The 19,107-nt window shown below is 39.1% G+C and overlaps 1 protein-coding gene across 2 annotated transcripts in view; it reads right to left on the reverse strand.

Annotated features, from left to right (window-relative positions):
• The window catches only part of LOC134356222 (PH domain leucine-rich repeat-containing protein phosphatase 2-like), a 132,962-nt gene that overhangs the window by 21,827 nt on the left and 92,028 nt on the right, over nucleotides 1–19,107 (reverse strand). For both annotated transcript variants that reach the window (XM_063066997.1, XM_063066996.1), the window contains 5 exons: nucleotides 13,283–13,485; nucleotides 12,095–12,155; nucleotides 11,665–11,760; nucleotides 9,707–9,862; nucleotides 2,843–3,043 (listed from right to left, as the gene is read on the reverse strand). In XM_063066997.1, the coding sequence (XP_062923067.1) occupies nucleotides 2,843–3,043; nucleotides 9,707–9,862; nucleotides 11,665–11,760; nucleotides 12,095–12,155; nucleotides 13,283–13,485 (717 nt within the window). The remainder of the gene's footprint in view (nucleotides 1–2,842; nucleotides 3,044–9,706; nucleotides 9,863–11,664; nucleotides 11,761–12,094; nucleotides 12,156–13,282; nucleotides 13,486–19,107) is intronic.

The raw sequence follows: 19,107 nt of genomic DNA on the forward strand, positions 1-19,107 counted from the left end.
TTGAATACCACTTTTTTAAAATCATTAAATCATTACCAGCTATTAATGATTTGTAAAGCATAAACTCAAGAGATTCTGCAGATGCTAGAAATCCAGTGATACACACAAAATGCTGGAGGAACTTAGCAGGTTAGGCAGTGTCTATGGAGGGAAGTGTCCACTCTTTATTTCTCTCCATAGATGCTGCCTGACTTGCTAAGTTCCTCCAGCATTTTGTGTGTGATTAGTAAGTGGTTGCTTTACATTTGAAACTTTACATTGAATTCACCCCAAACAACAAATGAACTTCGTGGTGATTTGTCTCAACTTATTATACCACTAAATATTCTATTTATTATCCACAGAGCTCCTAGCAATAACAAAGGTGAATACATCCAAGACTGTTGGCAACAAGATTAAGACATCATAACATACAACAGTCAAACCGTTAATGGATATAACAAATTCTTTACAAGCTGCAGTGGCATGTTTCACTACTTGTCAGGAAACACTATATCAAATGCAACACATATCACGGCAAAGAAGATTTAATGAAGACCACGTGTTCGGACATGATATCTCTCACCATTCCTAATGATACACAGCTGACCTTGCGAATACACATTTCTACAGACAAGTCAGGAGATATTGAGGACTTGGTGTATTTTTATATTTATCTTATGCAGGTCTTCAAGCAGCAACTTGATTCATTAAACCAATTTCCATCTTATCAATTAGGCCTGGTCTTCTGGCTGGTAATGGATTAAAGGGATGTATTTAGGAATCTGAGGGAAGTATTGGAGGATATCACAGGAATGCTGACTGTAGTCATTCAATGTTCTTTGAATAAAGCAGGGGTGTCAGATGACCAGAGAGTGGCAAATGTTACTCTCTTTTTCCAAAAGTAGAGGAAGGATGACCCAGCTTAACTTTACTGGTAGGAAAGCTTTAAGAAACATTGATTCTGGACAGGATTATTCACCATAGAGAAGAAAATAGATTAATTAAGGGAAGCCGATATTTATTAAACAACTCACATCATGTTTAACCAATTTGATACAACTTTTTTTTTGATGAGGTAACACTGGATGAGGATAATGCAGGTGTACAAAAATTGCTAGAATATTTTTGGTAAGGTGCTGTTTAGCAGGCTTTTCAGTTAAGTTGAAGTACATGGCATAAACATTGCAGGGATGCAAATACAAAGTTGCTTTGAGAAAAACTGAGAGTAACGATGAATAACTGTTTTCCAGACTGGAGAAAGGTGAAAAGAGGTATTTCTCAGGAATGCAAGCCATAAGTTCCAAATTTGCAGATGCCACAAAACCAGGCAGTCGTGTTAGTAACAGAGGACAGCAATAGATTGTAGCAGAATACAGACAGGTTCATCATACGAGCAGATGTGTGAGAGTTGAAGTTTCATGCAGATAAATCTGAAGTGAGGTATTTTGGTGAGAAAATGAGAAGTAATATAGAATAATGGATACATTCCAAAAGATGTGCATGATCAAAAGGAACCTGGGACATTTGGTGCAAATCATTGGAAGTGGCAGGGAGATCAAGAAAGTGGAAAAGCTAACATAATTCTGGGCTTAATCAACCGATACAAAGAATACAAAAGAGAGAAATGATACCGAATCTTTATTATGTACTAGTCAGTCTCAGCCTAGTCATTCTCAATTCTAGTCACTTCATTATTGGAGATGTTGGAGATGATCCAGGGGAAATTTAAGAGAATGTTTCTGGGATGAGAGACTATGATTATAATGACAGATTGGAGAGGCTGGGATTATTTTCTTTGGAAAAGGCAGAGGGGTACTGCGATAGGGTTAAGATGTTATGTTGCAACTATACAAGACATTGGTGAGACCACATTTGGAGCATTTGGTGCAGTTCTGGTTGCAAAGCTTGAAGATGAACAATGACAGAACTTCCTTGGGCAGTTCTACACTGTGGGTCACTATCTGCCACTGGGCATCAAACCTGCCCTGTCGCCACTTCCAGGGTATAGCTCAATCTACTTAGCAAGAGGTATTCCAGGATGTAATATAATTGAGAGCAGTATAATGGGACTTCAGCTGCATGAATCATCAAGAGTCATCTCTGGCTTGGTAACGTAGACTGATGTCCAGAATCTATTGGCCCAATAACATACAAGGTCCTGGAATGTTTTCTGCTAAATAAACTCAGCTATGCTCTGGAAACAATTCTATTATCTGTTCAGCTTTATTTGGCATGCTGAAGCTGGGCATATAATTCACTGTCCCCAGCTCACTTCACTGCTCCTTCTCCATCACTCCCTATGATAATTACTATGACAATTTCAATCTCTAACATGTTAATTGTTACATAATCTACACCAGTATAGTCTACCAGTTATTCAGACATGGAAGCTATCAAAACACTGTTATTCAATATTACACAAAATTACATTGAATTTACAGTAATAGTGCTTTAACCCAAATTGTCTATATCAATGTTTATCTTTCAAACCATCAACAGCCATTGTTAATTTGAACCTTACAGCGTGTCATTCTGTTCTTTATTTGTCCCCTCATGTGCTTATCACCATATTATATGAACATTTTTGCTTTGAAGTTACTGATCAGCTACCTATATTCAATAATTTAATTTAATTTCTTTCAGTTAGCTTGCCATAGCCAGGCAGAAAAAGACTGGGCTTGAACTAAAGGATTATTGACTAATGACATTCGTATTTAGGAACAGCCTATCCACTCCTTCAAATTGATGCATGTTATTTACTTTATGTTTGGATGAGTTTCAAACCTAAGACTGAGGATTCTGTCAATATTGGTTAAACAGCCACTGAGTGCTGGATGCATGAAGAGAAATAGTGCTTTACCTGGCTGGGAATGACTGAAGTTGGTTGTAAGCCAAATGGAGTACTCGAAGGCGTGGATGTCCAGTCAGTGTTGATACATACTTATCAGTCAAGTTGTTTCCAGTTAAGTAAAGTTCTTGCAGCATACTGAGACTCTCTTCAGTATCACTGCTAACAGGCAGCGATTCCAGATTGTTTGCAGACACGTTGAGACATCGTAAGCTAAAAGAAATAAAATATATATTTTTCAATGGAGTATTAAAGGATGCAGTTAAGTTTATTTTTTATATTATATTATTCTTGGATGTGAACATCCAAGCCTATGAAAAGTGATGATGTGCTGACTTTTGGTACTGCTACATTCCATGTGAAAAAGGTATCCCCATAACTCTGATCGTTAGGGAGTTCTTGGAATTTCCAAGGTAACAATAAAAGAATGATTATTTAAATCCAAGTCAGCTCGTGTTCATTTGGAAGAAAGCATAAAAGTGACAGGGTTCTCGTACAGCTTTTGCCCTTGACCTTTAGTTGGGAAGATAGAAGTTTAGGGAGTATAGAGGAAAAAATCCAAATATTCTGTGGAGCATCTTGCAAACAGGACACAGAGCAACCCTAGTATGTCAGTGGCAGAGAGGGTGGGCATTCAGGTTAGTAATGAAGCAAAAGTAAAATCAACTGTATTTACACTAGATAACGTCATTCCTTCTCATGTGAGGTGCCAGTAGACTGGAGGGTACTGAATATTGTGTCTTTATTTAAGAGGGATGGAAAGGGCTATAGGGCTATTAAAACAAAAACTTCACGCCATCTTAAATTTCTTCCCCTGGGCGGTTAATCTGACAAACAATTCTTGTCAGTGCCCTCAAACCCCACTCTAATACTTCGGTTACTGCACCATAAACACTTTAACCCACTTCTTATAATGTTGTTTACATTGTAAATACATGCTGCTATTCATGTATTTATGCACATTTTATTCCATATCTGTATTTTAACCTTAATTTTTAATGTATTTCTTTGTTCTGTATAATTGTTGAATGTTGTTTTTTGTTGTGTATTGTGCCAACACATCACAACAAATTCCTAATACATTAAATGTACATGGCACATAAAGTTGATCCTTCATCCTTGATCCAAAGAAAAACCTGGGAACTATAGATGAGTAGGAACATGGAACAAACATTACAGCACAGTACAGGTGATTCAGCCATGATGTTGTACCAACATTTTAACCTACTCTAAGATCAGTCACAATCCTTTCCGTCTCACAGAGCCCACCATTTTTCCATCATCCATGTGCCTTCCTAAATGTCTTTTAAATGTCCTAATGCATCTGCCTCTACCACCACTGCAAGCAGTGCATTCCACACACCCACCACTCTGTGTGTAAAAAATCTACCTCTGAAAACCCCCTTTATTTTCCTCCAATTACCTTAGAATTATGCCCCCTCGTATGAGCCATTTCCTCTCTGGGATAAAGTCTCTGGCCATCCACTTGACCTATGCCTCTTATTATCTTGTGCACCTCTATCAAATCACCTCTCATCCTCCTTTGCTCCAATTAGCTCCAGCTCATTCAGCCTGTCCTCATAGTCAGGCTCCCCATTCCAGGTAGCTTCCTGATAAATCTCCTCTGCACCACATTCTTCCTATAAGGAGGCGACCAAAACTGAACACAACATTCTAAGTGTGATATAACCAGGATTTTAGAGCTGCAACATTATCTTGCAGCTCTTGAACTAAATCCCCCAACTAATGAATGCCAATATCACCGTACACCTTAACAACCTTATCAACTTTGAGGAAGCTATGGACACGGACCCCAAGATCCCTCTGTTCCTCCACAATGTCAATAATCCTCCCATTAACCCTGCATTCGGTTTTTAAATTCCATCTTCCAAACTGAATCACTTCATTTTTCAAGGTTGAACTCATGTGATAGATGGATATAAAGGAAAGACCCCTGGAAAGATAGGTAGTCGGCTTTGTACATGGGAGGGTTTGTCCGATGAACTTGATTGAGATTTTTGATGATGTGACCAAGATCATGAGAGCACGGCAGTGGATGCGATTTATATGGGCTTCAGTAATGCCTTTGATAAGGTTCTATATGGGAAGCGTCTCTGGAAGGTTAAATCATATGGAGCAGGGATGAGTTGGCTAACTGGATACACAACTCGCTTCATGGTAAAACACAGAGGGTGATTATGGAAGACTATTTCTTGGATTGGAAGCGCATGAGTGTGTGCCTCTGGAGCTGACATTAGGTTCATGGTAATTGGCCTTCTGTGGAGAGGATGTTTCCTAAGGGGAGAGTCTAGGACCAGAGGACACAGCCTCAGAACAGAGGGACATCCTTTTAGAATGGAGATGAGGAGGAACTTCTTTAGCCAGAAAGTGGTGAACCTGTGGAATTCTTTGCCATAGGCAGCTGTGGAGGCCAAGTCTTTATGTATATTTAAGGCAGAGGTTGATAGATTCTTGATTCTTCAGGGCATGGTGGGATATAGCAGGAGATTGGGGCCGAGAGGAAAATTAGATCAACCATGATGAAATTGTGTAGCAGACTCGATGGGCTAAATGGTCTAATTCTGCTCCTCTATCTTATGGTCTTATATCAATGATTTAGGTAGGAATGTACAGAGCATGGTCAGCAAGTTTGCAAATTACAGTAAAGTAGGCAGTACAGTGGACAATGAAGGTGGTTATCAAAACTACGTGGGAATATTGATCAGCTGAGTAGGTGAGCCGAGGAATGGCAAATGGAGTTTAATTCATGTAATATGTGGTGTTGCATTTTGAAAAGTCAAACTCAGGTGGAAAAAGTCAATTTCCACAGTGAACAGCAGGATCCTGGGAAGTGTTGTAGCACAGAGGGAACTTGGAGTACAAGTACAAAGCTCCCTCAAAGTGGAGTCACAGGTAGACAGTGTGGTGGAGGTAGTTTTTGGCATACTGGACTTCATAAGTCAGGTAGTAAATAGAAAAGCTAAGAGGTTATGCTGCAGTTGCACAGGATGCTAGTGGACTCATGCACTTGGAGTTTTGTGTTCAGATTTTTTGAAATTTTGATTCAGAAATATGTCTTTGCACTGTGGGAGAAAACCAGCACCCGTGCATTTCCAGGGAGAACGTACAATTCCTTGCAGAGGATGACAGAATTGAACTCCAAAATCTTGACACCCCAAACTGTAATAAACTTCACGCTCACTGCTACGCTTTGATTGTCCTGTTATAGAAAGGATGTTATGGGGTAGACAGAGTAGAGCAGTGGGCTAAGCACACATCCTTGAGGTGCACCAGTATTGATTCTCAGCAAGGAGACATTATTTCCGATCCGCACAGACTGTGGTCTTCTGGTGAGGAAGTCAAGGATCCAGTTGCAGAGGAAGGTACAAAGGCCTGGTTTTTGGAGATTTTCAATCAGAACTGTAGGAATGATTGCATTCCAGTGACTTGGCCTCCACAGGCATCTGCAGCAATGACTTCCATAGGTTCACCACCCTCCGGTCCTCCGCTCTTCCACCATTGGAAAATCCTCACCACATTAACTCTATCTAGGCCTTTCAAAATTTGGTAGGTTTTGAGGCCCCCTTATGCTTCTAAACTTAAGCGTACAGGCCTAAAGCCATCAAACGTAAATCCTTTCATTCCCAGCATTATTCTCATAAATCCCCTCTAGATTTTCTACAATGCCAGCACATCCTTTCTTAGATAAGATGCCCAAACAGCTCACAGTACTCCAAGCCAGTCTGACCAATGCCTTATAGAGGCCTCACCATTACATCCTTGCCCTTATATTTTAATTCTCTCGAAATGAATGCTAACATCGCAATTGCTTCCCTTACCACTGACTCAGCGTGCAAGTTAACCTTTAACCTGTACTAGTATTCCCAAGTCCCTTTACACCTCCAATTTCTGAATTTGTTCCCTGTTAAGCAAATAATCTACACCTTTATTTCTTCTACAAAGTGTATGACTATACACTTCTCTACACCGTTTTACATCTGCCACTTTTTTGTCTAATTCTCCTAATTTGTCCAATTCTCTCCACAGAGCCCCTGCTTCCTCAACTCTGCTTGGTCCTCCACCTACATTTGCATCATCTGCAAATCTGGCCACAAAGGCATCAATTCCATCATCCAGATCATTAATATATGATGTGAAAAACAACTTTGAGGCTTGCCACCAGCAGCCAATCAGAAAGAATTCACTTTACTCCCACTCTGTCTTCTGCCAGTCAGCTACTAGTATCTTTCCTGTAATACCCACAGGCTCTTTTGTTGTTTAGCAGCCTCATGTGTGGACGCCTTGTCAAAGGTCTTCTGAAAATCTGAGTAAACGATATCCAATGAATAAAAATAAGTTACCCTAAAAACAAGATGTACAAGATTTACAAGTTAAAGATTACAAGATCACTTCCCTGGCTATAGGCTGATCACTATAGTGCCTGATAGCCGAGGGTAAGAACGACATGGCTAAACAGTCTGCTTCCGTATTGTAGAACTCTATGAGTGATGAAATTCTACAATACCAATGCAGAAATTAGATTATCCACACTAGGATGATTTTAGACTAGGATGCTTAATTCAGTTTTCAAATTGGGATTGTTTAAATCGTAAATAACTACTGTTGGACTGTCACTCTGGAAGCAAGTTATTTTTAAAAACAATTCCGTGCAAATGAATTTCTAGACCTACATACTGTAGAAATGCTAAATAATTCATGACAGACAGTGAGCAAATCTATTACAGATGGGAGCCTGTATTCATATCTGTTTACTTCATTGATTTGAGGAATTTGTAGAGAACTAGCCTTTAAAAAAAAACAAGCTGTAGCATTTAGCCAGTTGAACAGCTAGATGCTGGAGTTATGCCCCAGATCTAAAACTATCATGTAGCGAAGTCACATACCAGCAAACTGACTCAATTTGGGACTTCATATTTACAAGCATGAAAAATACTTATTTTAATAAGCAAGACAATCTCATTTTCATTATTTATGCTGTTGGTACATATTTTAGAAGGAAAAAATGTGAAGAAATGTCTCATGGGAACACATGTTAAAAGTCTAGAAAAGGAAATTAAATTTTAATTACTTTTATTACAATTAATATTTTACTTACGTACTTACAAAGGCAAGAAATGATACCAGTCATACAGTCCATTGAAGTTTACTACATTACACTACAGAACAACAGGTCACAGGCTCATTGTGGGGATCCTTCAGATAATAAGGATTTATGACTTTAGTCAAGCCACACTCGCTCTTGTAAGACTTCTTGAAAAGAGGTACTGACGAGCTGTGCTGTGACCCGTGGAACTAAATTGCCAATAAATTTCTTCAGGAAAGATCATGTTGGAGAGTGAAAAGAAACTTCTGGTTCTTTCAGGAACAGTAATTTTATAGACTTTTTTTTTTAAAAAGTAAACTGCTGAAGAGGATGTATTATGCTATGCAGCAGTCTTCTTGTCATTTAGAACAGTCCATTTATTTCCAACCTATTCTTAATTATTTTTAAAGTATTTCCATGCTTTCTGAGTTTTTTCCAAAGCAAAAATATCCAAAATGAACAATTATTGTTCATATTACTCTATCCCAACCAACCAAAAGTTTCTAATAGCCAATGAGCTATGCATTTTACAGTGAATGTTATTAGTCTTATTAAAATTTTCTAGATTTGAGAAACCAACTCAGTGGAATAAGCAGATGTTTTCTTATTATTCTATTAAGAAGAATCATAATTGCACTATCAGGATACACAAGTTAAAATTTCCACCTTCAGTACTGGGGGAAAAAATAGCAACCCAGACTGAAACAACATTTAAACTTCGTAGAAATGGGCCAGGCTGGAAAAGAAAACGTCATAGAACTCAGAACCTACCCTGCAATTATTCTAACCCTTTCCTCCTACACAGTCTATAACCCTCCATTTTTCTTACATACATGTGCCTATTTAAAAGTCCCTAAATGTCCCTATTGTATCAGCCTCTATGACCATCCCTCGTAGTGTGTTCCAGGTACGTATCATACCCTGTGCAAAAAAGAAAACTAGCTCTGATATTTCCCCACTCATTTTAAATGGATGTCCCCTGGTATTGGCCATTGCCACCTTAGGAAAAAGATGCTGGCTGTCCACGCTATCTATGCCTTGCAACCTTATACACCTCTATCAAGTTGTATCTCATCTTCCATCACTCCGAGGAGAAAAACCCGAGATCGCTCAATCTTTCCTCATAGGATGTGTTCTCTAATCCAGGCAGCATCCTGGTAAATGTACTCTGCACCTCTCTAGAGTTTCCACAACCTTCCTATAAATGAAGTGAGCAGAACTAAACACAATAATCTAAATGTGGTTTAACCAAAATTTTATAGAGCTGCAACACTACCTCATGGCTCTTGAACTCAATGATGGCCAACACACCATTTACCTTCTTAATCACTCTATTAACCTGTGTAACAATTTTGAGGGATCTATGGATTTGACCTCAAAATACATGCAAGAACTTTAAAAAAAAAGCTCCACAGTTCTGTTTGCCTCTCCTTTTTTCACATCCTTAACATTGTTAAACAAAGTTTTCAATCAGTATTAAATAAACAATTTACAGTGTGTTCACCTAGAGCACAATAACCTACAATTACTCAAACATTTTTCAGCAAAAAACAAACCACCAGAGTAATTCATCATCTGTGGAGGCAAAGGGATAGTTAAGTCTACGTGTTGGGTTGAAGTCCCTACATATGGTACTGATGCAGGATCTCAATCCGAAAAATGTCAACTAACTTTTGCTTCCACACATGCTGCCTGACCCACTGAATTCCTACAGTAGTTTGTCCATATTCCAGCATCTGGAGTCTCTTGAGTTTCCATTCAAATATACTTACTTTAAAGCCTTAAGGAAAAGGCATTCTGGAAGCTCATTGAGCTGATTGTGTTGTACGTCGAAAACCTCCAGAGGTATGTGCTCCAACTGATTTGGCAGACTGTGAAGATGATTATGTCCAACGAACAGTTTCTGTAGGCTCAAGCTACACAATAATCTGTGATACACAATGGAGAAAAATAAAATTATTTTTAATTTGTTGCACAGAAGATGCAAACAGCTATGTTGTTCCTGAGCTGATCACATCCAATTTTTAGCTTTAAGATATTGGATTCATGTGACAATACAGTTTTATGGTCTGTATTGCCCTACGACTTGCAAGATAACATATGCATAAGGGCAAGGCCAGTGAGTAATAACCAATACTAAAATATATCATAGTCCTCTGCAATAGGTAGTGTAAGAAGCCAAAGTCTGCTTTGCCTTCTGGCTTCACACTTTAGCTGTTATGTATGCATGAAACATTTTTTTGTTTGGATTTTAAGATGATCCCAGGGAACAGGAGTAGCAAGCCATAAAGCCCATGGAATTTACACCACCCTTCAGTGAGATCATGCTGAATTTTAAGTCAATTTAGCTTTCTCACTGAGTTTAAACAAATCTGACAGGAGGGTGGGACCCAAAGCAGTAGTGACCACTAGTACACTAGAAGGACAGATAGGAACAGGACAGACAGCAAGGAAGGTTTGATACACTAAACCACATTTATTTTAAAGTAAAAAAAACCTGACAAGTAAGGCAGATTAAGTCAGTCAGTCTCCCCAATAGTCAGCAGGAATTAGAGGAGCAAAAATGTAGGAAGTCTGCAGATAGCTATATGAATAATAAGGCTGTAAGAGTAAGTGATTTTAACTATCCTAATACTGACTGACGCTGCCATGATGCTAAGGCTTGGAAGGGGCAGAATTTGTTTACTATGTCCAGGAACAGTTTCTCACCAATATGCAGATGGTCCTACTGGAGAAAAGGCAACACTGGACCTCAAATTGGGAAATGAGCCAGGGCAAGTGACTGAAGCTTCACTGGGGGAGCACTTCAGAACCAGTGACTATCATTATATTTCTTTTTAAATAGTTCTGGAAAAAGATGGAAAAAGATAGGACAGGGGGAGGAATTGAAAGGGAAGTTGTTAAGGGGGGAGTACAAGTATGCCAAACAGATGAGAGTATTAATGTGGGGGAAACCGGTTGGGTCTTTGTCTCAAAAAGAAGCAGACAACCCAAAAACTATCCTGTATCGTAATCCATCTGCCAGCTTCCTATTTTCCCACTTAATCATTATTTCTTTGCAATCTCTGAGTCTCCCTCACAGCTTGTAATTCCATTTATGGTTAGCAAACTCAGAGACTTTGCACTCTGTCCTCTTATTGGTCACTGCTACAAATCTCAAAACAGCTTAAACTGGAACACTGAAATATTCAGTACTACATTAATTACAGCCTGCCAATTGAAAATGGTTCATTTATTGCCACTTTTATTTTCTGTTCGCTAACTAATGTTCAAGCTATGCTAATCTTTTAAATTTTAATTTGTGTAATCCATGAGGCACTACATCAAATGCTTTTATGAAAATCCAAACATGTGACATCTGATCCTGTTATTTTATCCAATGTCATTGGCCTGCAAAATTTGCAACATACTTGTAAGTTCATACTTCATTTGAAAGACATCACATACAAAATGCTCTTTCCCATTAAAGCATAGCTAGATTATGACTTCATGTTCTATACCTGTCTGAAATTGCAGTAGGTTTCATGTGCAAAATGAATGAAAAATTCTAAGGCAGTATTGGCAAAGCTAGTTAGAACTTAGCTTTCAAGGTCAAAATACTGTTCACAAAACTAATTGCAGAATCTTAACAAGGGGAAAAAATGTGGTTCATCACCTCAGAACTGAAAATTTGTCAATCCCACAAACTATGCATCAGCAATAAGATCTCAAATCTACTAATCTTCCCCACCTCATAGGTAATTCTGTAATCTGGTTATGACTGACATCCAGAAATTCGAGTTTCTTGGCATCACAGACCCAATCAGGTACAGCTTCCAATTTGTTTCTATTAAAGTAAAACAATATGATTATAATAAAATAAAAAATTACTTGAATAAAATGTTTTGTGAAATAATTTAATAAAAAGTAACCCAGTTTTCTGTGATATTTTACCTTTATGGGTATAGTATACAGTACATATTGTGACTGTTTTTAGTTTTACAAGCACAGTATATGAATTAGAATTAGAAGTTCATTTCTTACATTCATCTCACAACGTGAAGGAGTAAAAATATTTATGTTGCATCTCCGTCGCTATGTGCAAGCAATAAGGAAGGGAAATGTGGGAGTATCTATTATTGTTTTTCTGTCCATGTACATATAATTAGATACCTGCCTACCTTGAGAGATCAATGTGAACCAGTTGTCCAGGAAGTGGATATATGCTCAATGTTGTCAACTCTAAACAAACACCCAAAATAAATTATTAGGACATGGTATCTTTAAGAAGAAATCCTGATCGATCTCAGGGATAAGTATGAATTTAAATATATAGCTATTATTTTCAATCATACTGATCCAATAGAAATGATGCACAACAGCACATAGCCTGTCCTTTACCACTCATCTTTCTTTCTGATATCTGAATTTTCACTGATTCAATTAACATTTTTAAACACTTGATTCACTAACTTTCTTGTTAAAATTATATAATTTATTTTCAAAATAATTATTTAAGGAAAAAATATATACATTTCCCCATTTTCTCTTGGTAGTTTGACCTGCACAGTAGGGTGGAGTTACAATAGTGCTCGAAAGCAAATCCAAGTTCATCTGCAGAAACAACTTAATTTCTACCTACAATGTCTCTCTTTTGTTTTTTCAGGGAGAATGGATTCTGTTGAAGAAACTAACCCGGGGTTACACTCAGACTTCTGTTCTTTGTGGTGGTGCAACCTGAGACAGGAGTGGGGGCGTGAGACGGGGGAGAGGGAGAGTGCGGTATGTCGAATTGTAGAAAGAATGATTTGTTTTTGTTGTACTGCAGATCATGGTCTCTCTTGGGGCCTTTGCTATTGCTTGCTTGGTGGGTGGAGAATGCCGACGCTTATGCTGAAGTAGGTGGGGAAGGGTTGTTGCTTTGCTGCTGTTTATGTATGGGAGGGATGAGTAAGGGGGGCTTTGAGGTTTTTATTATCACTCACTCTTCTGTTTTCATGGATGTCTGCGAAGAACAAGAATTTCAGGATGTATATTGCAAACATTTCTGATATTAAATGTAATTATTGAAACAATGCCTCTCTGTACTTCAGATATGACTGTTTTACTACCAATCTTGCCCCCTAGAGATGTCATGTTTTATTTCATCCTTCATGTCTCAGGTATGATTTCTCAAAGACAACAGTCATTCCAGATGCCAGTGTATCCTTTGCAAAACATAAATTGAATGGCTTTTTTCCCTAAATTACCTCAGTTTGGTAAGCACTAAATTGCAACATATTTGCATACTATTCACATCATAACCATCAATTTAGGCTGTAGAAGGAAATGTCAATTTACAGGAAGTGACCAAAAACCTGTTTACTTACGGTTGGAGCCAACATATAATGTCCTCAGAGAAAAGCCACTTAAAGTAAGGGAGGACAGATTGTTACGTTCACAATGCAGATGTTCAATACTTGCAAACACACTCAAGTCAAGTTCAGTCAGGAGATTGTCACGCAGATCCAGATAAATTACATGGTTAATAGCTTCCAGGTTGCCCATCATCACTGACTCAATTGAATTCAACCTAATAAAGAAACAAACATAGATTAGAGCCCAATTGAACAAATGCACAGTTATTAGTACACCAACTAGTAAAACTTGAAACACAAAGTGAAAACTCTTTGCCTGCATATAACAATTACTAAAGAGAAATAACTGTCTAAATTACAAATAATAAATTGCACTAATTGACAAAAAATTAGTTTATGAAGACATTAGCATGGCAATAAAATATCCACTATTTCTTTAAAAAAATCAAAATTCTGTAAGTTCTGCGTGATTAAAAAACAGCGGAATACGAGAATAAGAAAGAATCTGAAGAAATTTAAAATTGGCAATATAATTTCAGTAGAGAAAAGGTTACGTGGAATTCCTTTACTAATCAGTACTTAATTTTACACTTTCCATTTTGCTAATACCTTAGATAGGGAGGGAAAACACATAAATCCTTTCCAACTTCTTAAGGTTGATAAATAGACAATTTGAAACCATTGATATTCAACTGGAAAGTAGTAAAATTATTTAAACTTTCTCATTAACCTTTGCTGAGCTCACTTGTAGTTCAGCTATTTTCTATAACGATGAATAATTTAGTAGAATATTGGCATTAAAAAGACTTACATCAGATATACTGCCAGATAATATCTTCACAAACAGCATATTATCTTTGAAATGTAATGATTGTAGGCAGGTGATTTGTAGAATGTAAAGTTATCCAAGGCAGCTAACGAACAAGCTGTCAGTTTGTTTTTGATAATGAACAATTAAGAGGACACCAGAGAGACGACTCTAATGGAAATAGCTAGCCTCTGCTTACCGGCTTGGGTTGGTTGCCAGAACTTAGAAGATCGCAGGTTCAATTTCATACCTTATTTGAAAAACACCCTTAGAAACACATCCTTAAATATCCTCACAAAGCCTTTTGTGAACAGCTATAGGCCTGGTGATGGCATTCGCAGTCTGGTATCAGGGAAGTAGTTTCAGGATTTTGACGCATCAATGATCAAGGAAGAGCTTTAAATGCCCAAATTAAGATAGTGTAAAACTTGGAGGGGTACAAGTAAGTGTCAAAATTTCCTTTTGCCTGCTAAATCTGTCCTAGTTAGTGGTAGAGACGGTCAATTTTGGAGGTGCTGTTAAGTTTCCTTGGAAAGCAACTGAAGATCTGTAAAAGATAATGAAATTCAAGCAACACACACAAAATGCTGGTGAATCACAGCAGGCCAGGCAGCATCTATAGGAAGAAGCACAGTCGACGTTTGGGGTCGAGACCATTCGTCAGGACTAATGGAAAAAAGAGATAGTAAGAGATTAGAAAATGGGAAGGGGAGGGCGAGACCCGAAATGATAGGAGAAGACAGGAGGGGGAGGGATGAAGCTAAGAGCTGGGAAGTTGATTGGCACAAGGGATACAAGGCTGGAGAAGAGGGAGTATCATAGGAGGAAATCAAGTGGGCTGTTTTGTCCTGGATGGAATTGTATTAAAGAGCGGTACAGCACAAGAATAGACCCTTCGGCCTATCCAGCCCATGCCCAACTGTTATTTTACCCAATGACCTGAACCAGGACCACACATGGCCTCAATACTCCTCCCATCAACGTACTTATCCAAACTTCTCTTAAATGTTGCAACTGAACACACATCCATAACATCTGCTGGCAGCTCCTTCCACATTCTCACCGTGCTTGTGAAAAAAGGTTCCTGCCAGGGTCTCCTTAAATATTTCACCTTTCACTCTTAACCTGTGACCTTTACTTCTAGTCTCACTCCACTTCAATAAAAAAACCCTGCTTGCATTTACCCTTTCTATACCCCACATAATTTTGTATCGTCCTTCTATTATGACACAGGTGATCATAGTCTTTCCATGACCATGATTGTTCTTGGCAAATTTTCTACAGAAGTGGTTTGCCATTGCCTTCTTCTGGGCAGTGTCTTTACAAGGCAGGTGACCCGAGCCATTATCAACACTCTTTTAGAGATTGTCTGCCTGGCATCAATGGTTGCAAAGCCAGGACTTGTGATATGCACCAGCTGCTCATATGACTGCCCTTCACCTGCTCCCATGGCTCCACGTGAACCTGATCGGGGGTGGGGAAGGTGTGCTAAGCAGGTGCTACACCTTGTCCAAGGTTGACATGCAGAGGAAAGAAGTGCCTTGCACCTCCTTTGGTAAACTTTGATACTTATCTTCACCTCATCACCCACATTTTGTATATCTCTATCAAATCTCCCCTCATTCTCCTACACCTTAGGGAATAAAGTCTTGATCTTTTCAACCTTTTCCTGTAACTCAGATACTCAAATCCCAGCAGCATCCTTGTTAATCTTCTCTGTACTCTTTCAATCTTATTAATAATCTTTCCTATAGGAGAAATATTTCCTTTATTGATGGTACTGCCCACATCCAAACAAGTTGCAAGTATTTCTCCAGGTCCTGACCTATCCCTTTAAGAGATGGATAGTAAAAGTAGTGACTTGCTGCATGGCACCCACTGTCTGACTTGCTCTTGTAGCCATAGTATTTATGTGACTGGTCCCAATGCATTTCTGGTTAACAGTGACCCTCAGGTATTGATGGTCTTGAACTTCAAGAGGGGAAAGAAGTTAGGAAGACTTGGACAAAGAACATGGGAAGTATTCTACAATGCCAAAATGTTTATTTTGATAATCACTTACAAATTAGACCAAGTAGTGCTACTTACTTCAGAACTGTGCAACTGAAAATACACTTTTCGTGAAGTGGAATGTGTTAACGACTATACCTAGATCACCATGCTTCATTTAGAAATTTATCTACTCTTTCTGGCATTATCCAAGCTTGCACAGTTGATGGAATTTTTTCATCAGATGTGCATTAAATATCCATTTTCTAAGCCATATTGACTTAGATCGCAGTATTAGGTTTAGACTCAATTGATGCAAGTCTCAAAGTCAAAGTTGAGTTTATTATCATACACAAGTACAAGCATGCACAGGTGCAATGAAAAACTTACTAGCAGCAACACCACAGGCATAAGGACTGAGGCTTCAGGCTCCCACCATTGACATCCCCTCTGAGCCGAACTGTGCGTGACACCCAGACCATTATCTTAACCTCCTAGAATCAACATCTTACCTCCTGATCAGCTCTACAATTCCTGACGTAACATCTCTTGTAGGTCACACTGTTCACCCACTCCACAGCCACAACCACATTACTCCTGACCTAATCCCACAACCCTCATCAGGATCACCAGCAGTGAAACCCATCACAGCCTGCTACTTATCTCACCGAGACGCGAGGAACACAATGTTCAGTGATTACAATCGCAGCCTGAATTGAATCTTAGGCAGACAAGTGGTTGAGGCAGGGGAGAAGGTGAGCATTATTAACTCCAGCAAGAGATGAAAAGTCATGTTCCTCATCAAGTGATGAGGCAGAATGATAAGTGAATGAGGAAGGTAGAATAATCAGAGTCAGAAGAGAACGGTGGTTGTAATGTATTAGAACCTGAGCCAGATAGAGGGGAGTTCAGTGCTCCCCAATCCCCCCTCTCCTGACTCCCATGGAGTGGGAGATCCAGTAGATTAAAGCATGTCATGGACCTTGCACTACCTGAGGTCTAGTCTACTGCTAAATTATGAAAGCCCAGTTTCTCCTGGAATGCCCAATGATGACCTCCCAGGGTCCTGGAATGACCACAGCACAAGAGGAGAAGGGTTGTAAATGTGTTTGCAGTAGCAGGATTGAAACCATAATGTTTATATTTACATTGCTTTGAGACAATTATGCATAATCATCAGAGCATACTAGAATTTCTAAGCCTGTTGGATAGTTGGGGAGTGGAGTGGGGTCAGAGGTAAAAGGGGGTGAAAAGAGAGGAAAATGTGCATTTGTATTATTTGACACACAGTTTGAAAATGATGAAAAATATTTCATTGGATATACATACACCCTGACAACTGGATATCATCTTGGATTAACTTATTTCTCCCACAAAAATATTCAACCCTAAAGATGATCCTCCAAGACCACACTGTTACTTGCTGAAGGTCTTACTGCCATCTTTTGGTGACCTGTGGTATCATAATACATTTCCCATCATGCTGGAAATCAATTCTTTCGTGCATCTGAAATAGAAACAGAAAATGCTGGAAGTTCTCACTAGATTTGCCAGAATTTACACAGAGAGCAAAACAATTATTGCTTCGGGTTAATGACCTTCCATTAATATTAACTACTCTGCCTTTCTGTCTTAGGCATTCTGCCTGACCTGCTGAGTGTGTCCAGCATTTTCTATTTCCATTTCAGAATTCCAGCATCTGCCATTTTTTGCTTTTCATCTGTACACCTACTGCATTCAACAGTCACCAGACTTTGGAGCATTCCACAGCAACAAACTACATTCATGCAGAAAGTATAATGTACCAAAATACCCTGTGAAGTGCTATCTACAGAATTTAACACTACCACAAAATGAGATTTTTAAACAGTTGAATTTTATGGTACTTTAAGGGCATGTGGGGGAGAAACTTGCACAATGATTTTAAACGGCAGAGTTCAACAGACACAACACCAATGTGGTAAGTTCAAGAACGTACAGGAAGCACAAATTATGAGTGCAGCGATCTCAAAGGTCATTGTGCTGGAGGAAGTTTCAGAGCACTGGGTAACAGCAAGGCCATGGAGGAGATTAAAAAGATTGATGCAATCTACAAATAATGGCAATTGCTAGCAACATTCAAAATCCAAACAATCTACAGTACAGTGAATCAGATCTGGCATGGGGAAGCGGGAGGGGGGAGGGGCAAACAAGGACAGATTAAAAGAGAAACCAATGGCCAAGTTTTTCTGCACAGAAGATAGTGGATGTATGGATTTGTTCTTTCCAGAGGAAGTGGTAGAGGAAAATACAAATACATAGTTTAAAATACGTCTGCAAACAACAGAAAATCTGCAGATACTGGAAATCCACGCAACACACACAAAATGCTGGAGGAACTTAGGGCCAGGAAAAAAAAACAGACAAGTAGATTTAAAAGGTGAGGTGAGGGGAGAGAGAAACACAAGGTGATAGGTGAAACTGGAAGGGAAGAGAAAGTGAAGAGCTGGGAAGTTGATTGGTGAAAGAGATACACGGCTGGAGAAGGGGGAGTCTCATAGGAGAGGACAGAAGGCCATGGAAGAAAGAAAAGGGGGGAGGAGCACCAGCGGGAGGTGATGAGTGGGCAAGGAGATAAGGTGAGAGAGTGGTGGGGGGTCGGGGGGCATTACCAGAAGTTCTAGAAATTGACGTTCATGCCATCAGGTTGGAGGCTACTCAGACTGAATACTGTATGAGGTTTTGTTCTTCCAACACGAGTGTGGCCTCATCGCGACAGTAGGGAAGGCTGTGGGTTGACATATCGGAACATGAATGGGAAGTGGAATTATAATGGGTGGGGGGGGAGAAGAGGAAGAGGTGTGTTTGGTGGTGGGATCCCGTTACAGAGAATTACATATATTGTGATGGGTTTGAGTACTGGTGATTCTGATGAGGATTGTGGGATGAGGTCAGGAGTCAATAATGTGATTGTGGCCGTGGAGTGGGTGAACAAGAGATTGTAATGTCAGGAGCTGCAGACCTGATCAGGAGGTAGGATGGTGATTCTGGGAGGTGAGAA

The sequence above is a fragment of the Mobula hypostoma genome, chromosome 14 (assembly GCF_963921235.1).
Source record: "Mobula hypostoma chromosome 14, sMobHyp1.1, whole genome shotgun sequence".
NCBI classification, from domain to species: Eukaryota; Metazoa; Chordata; class Chondrichthyes; order Myliobatiformes; family Myliobatidae; genus Mobula; species Mobula hypostoma.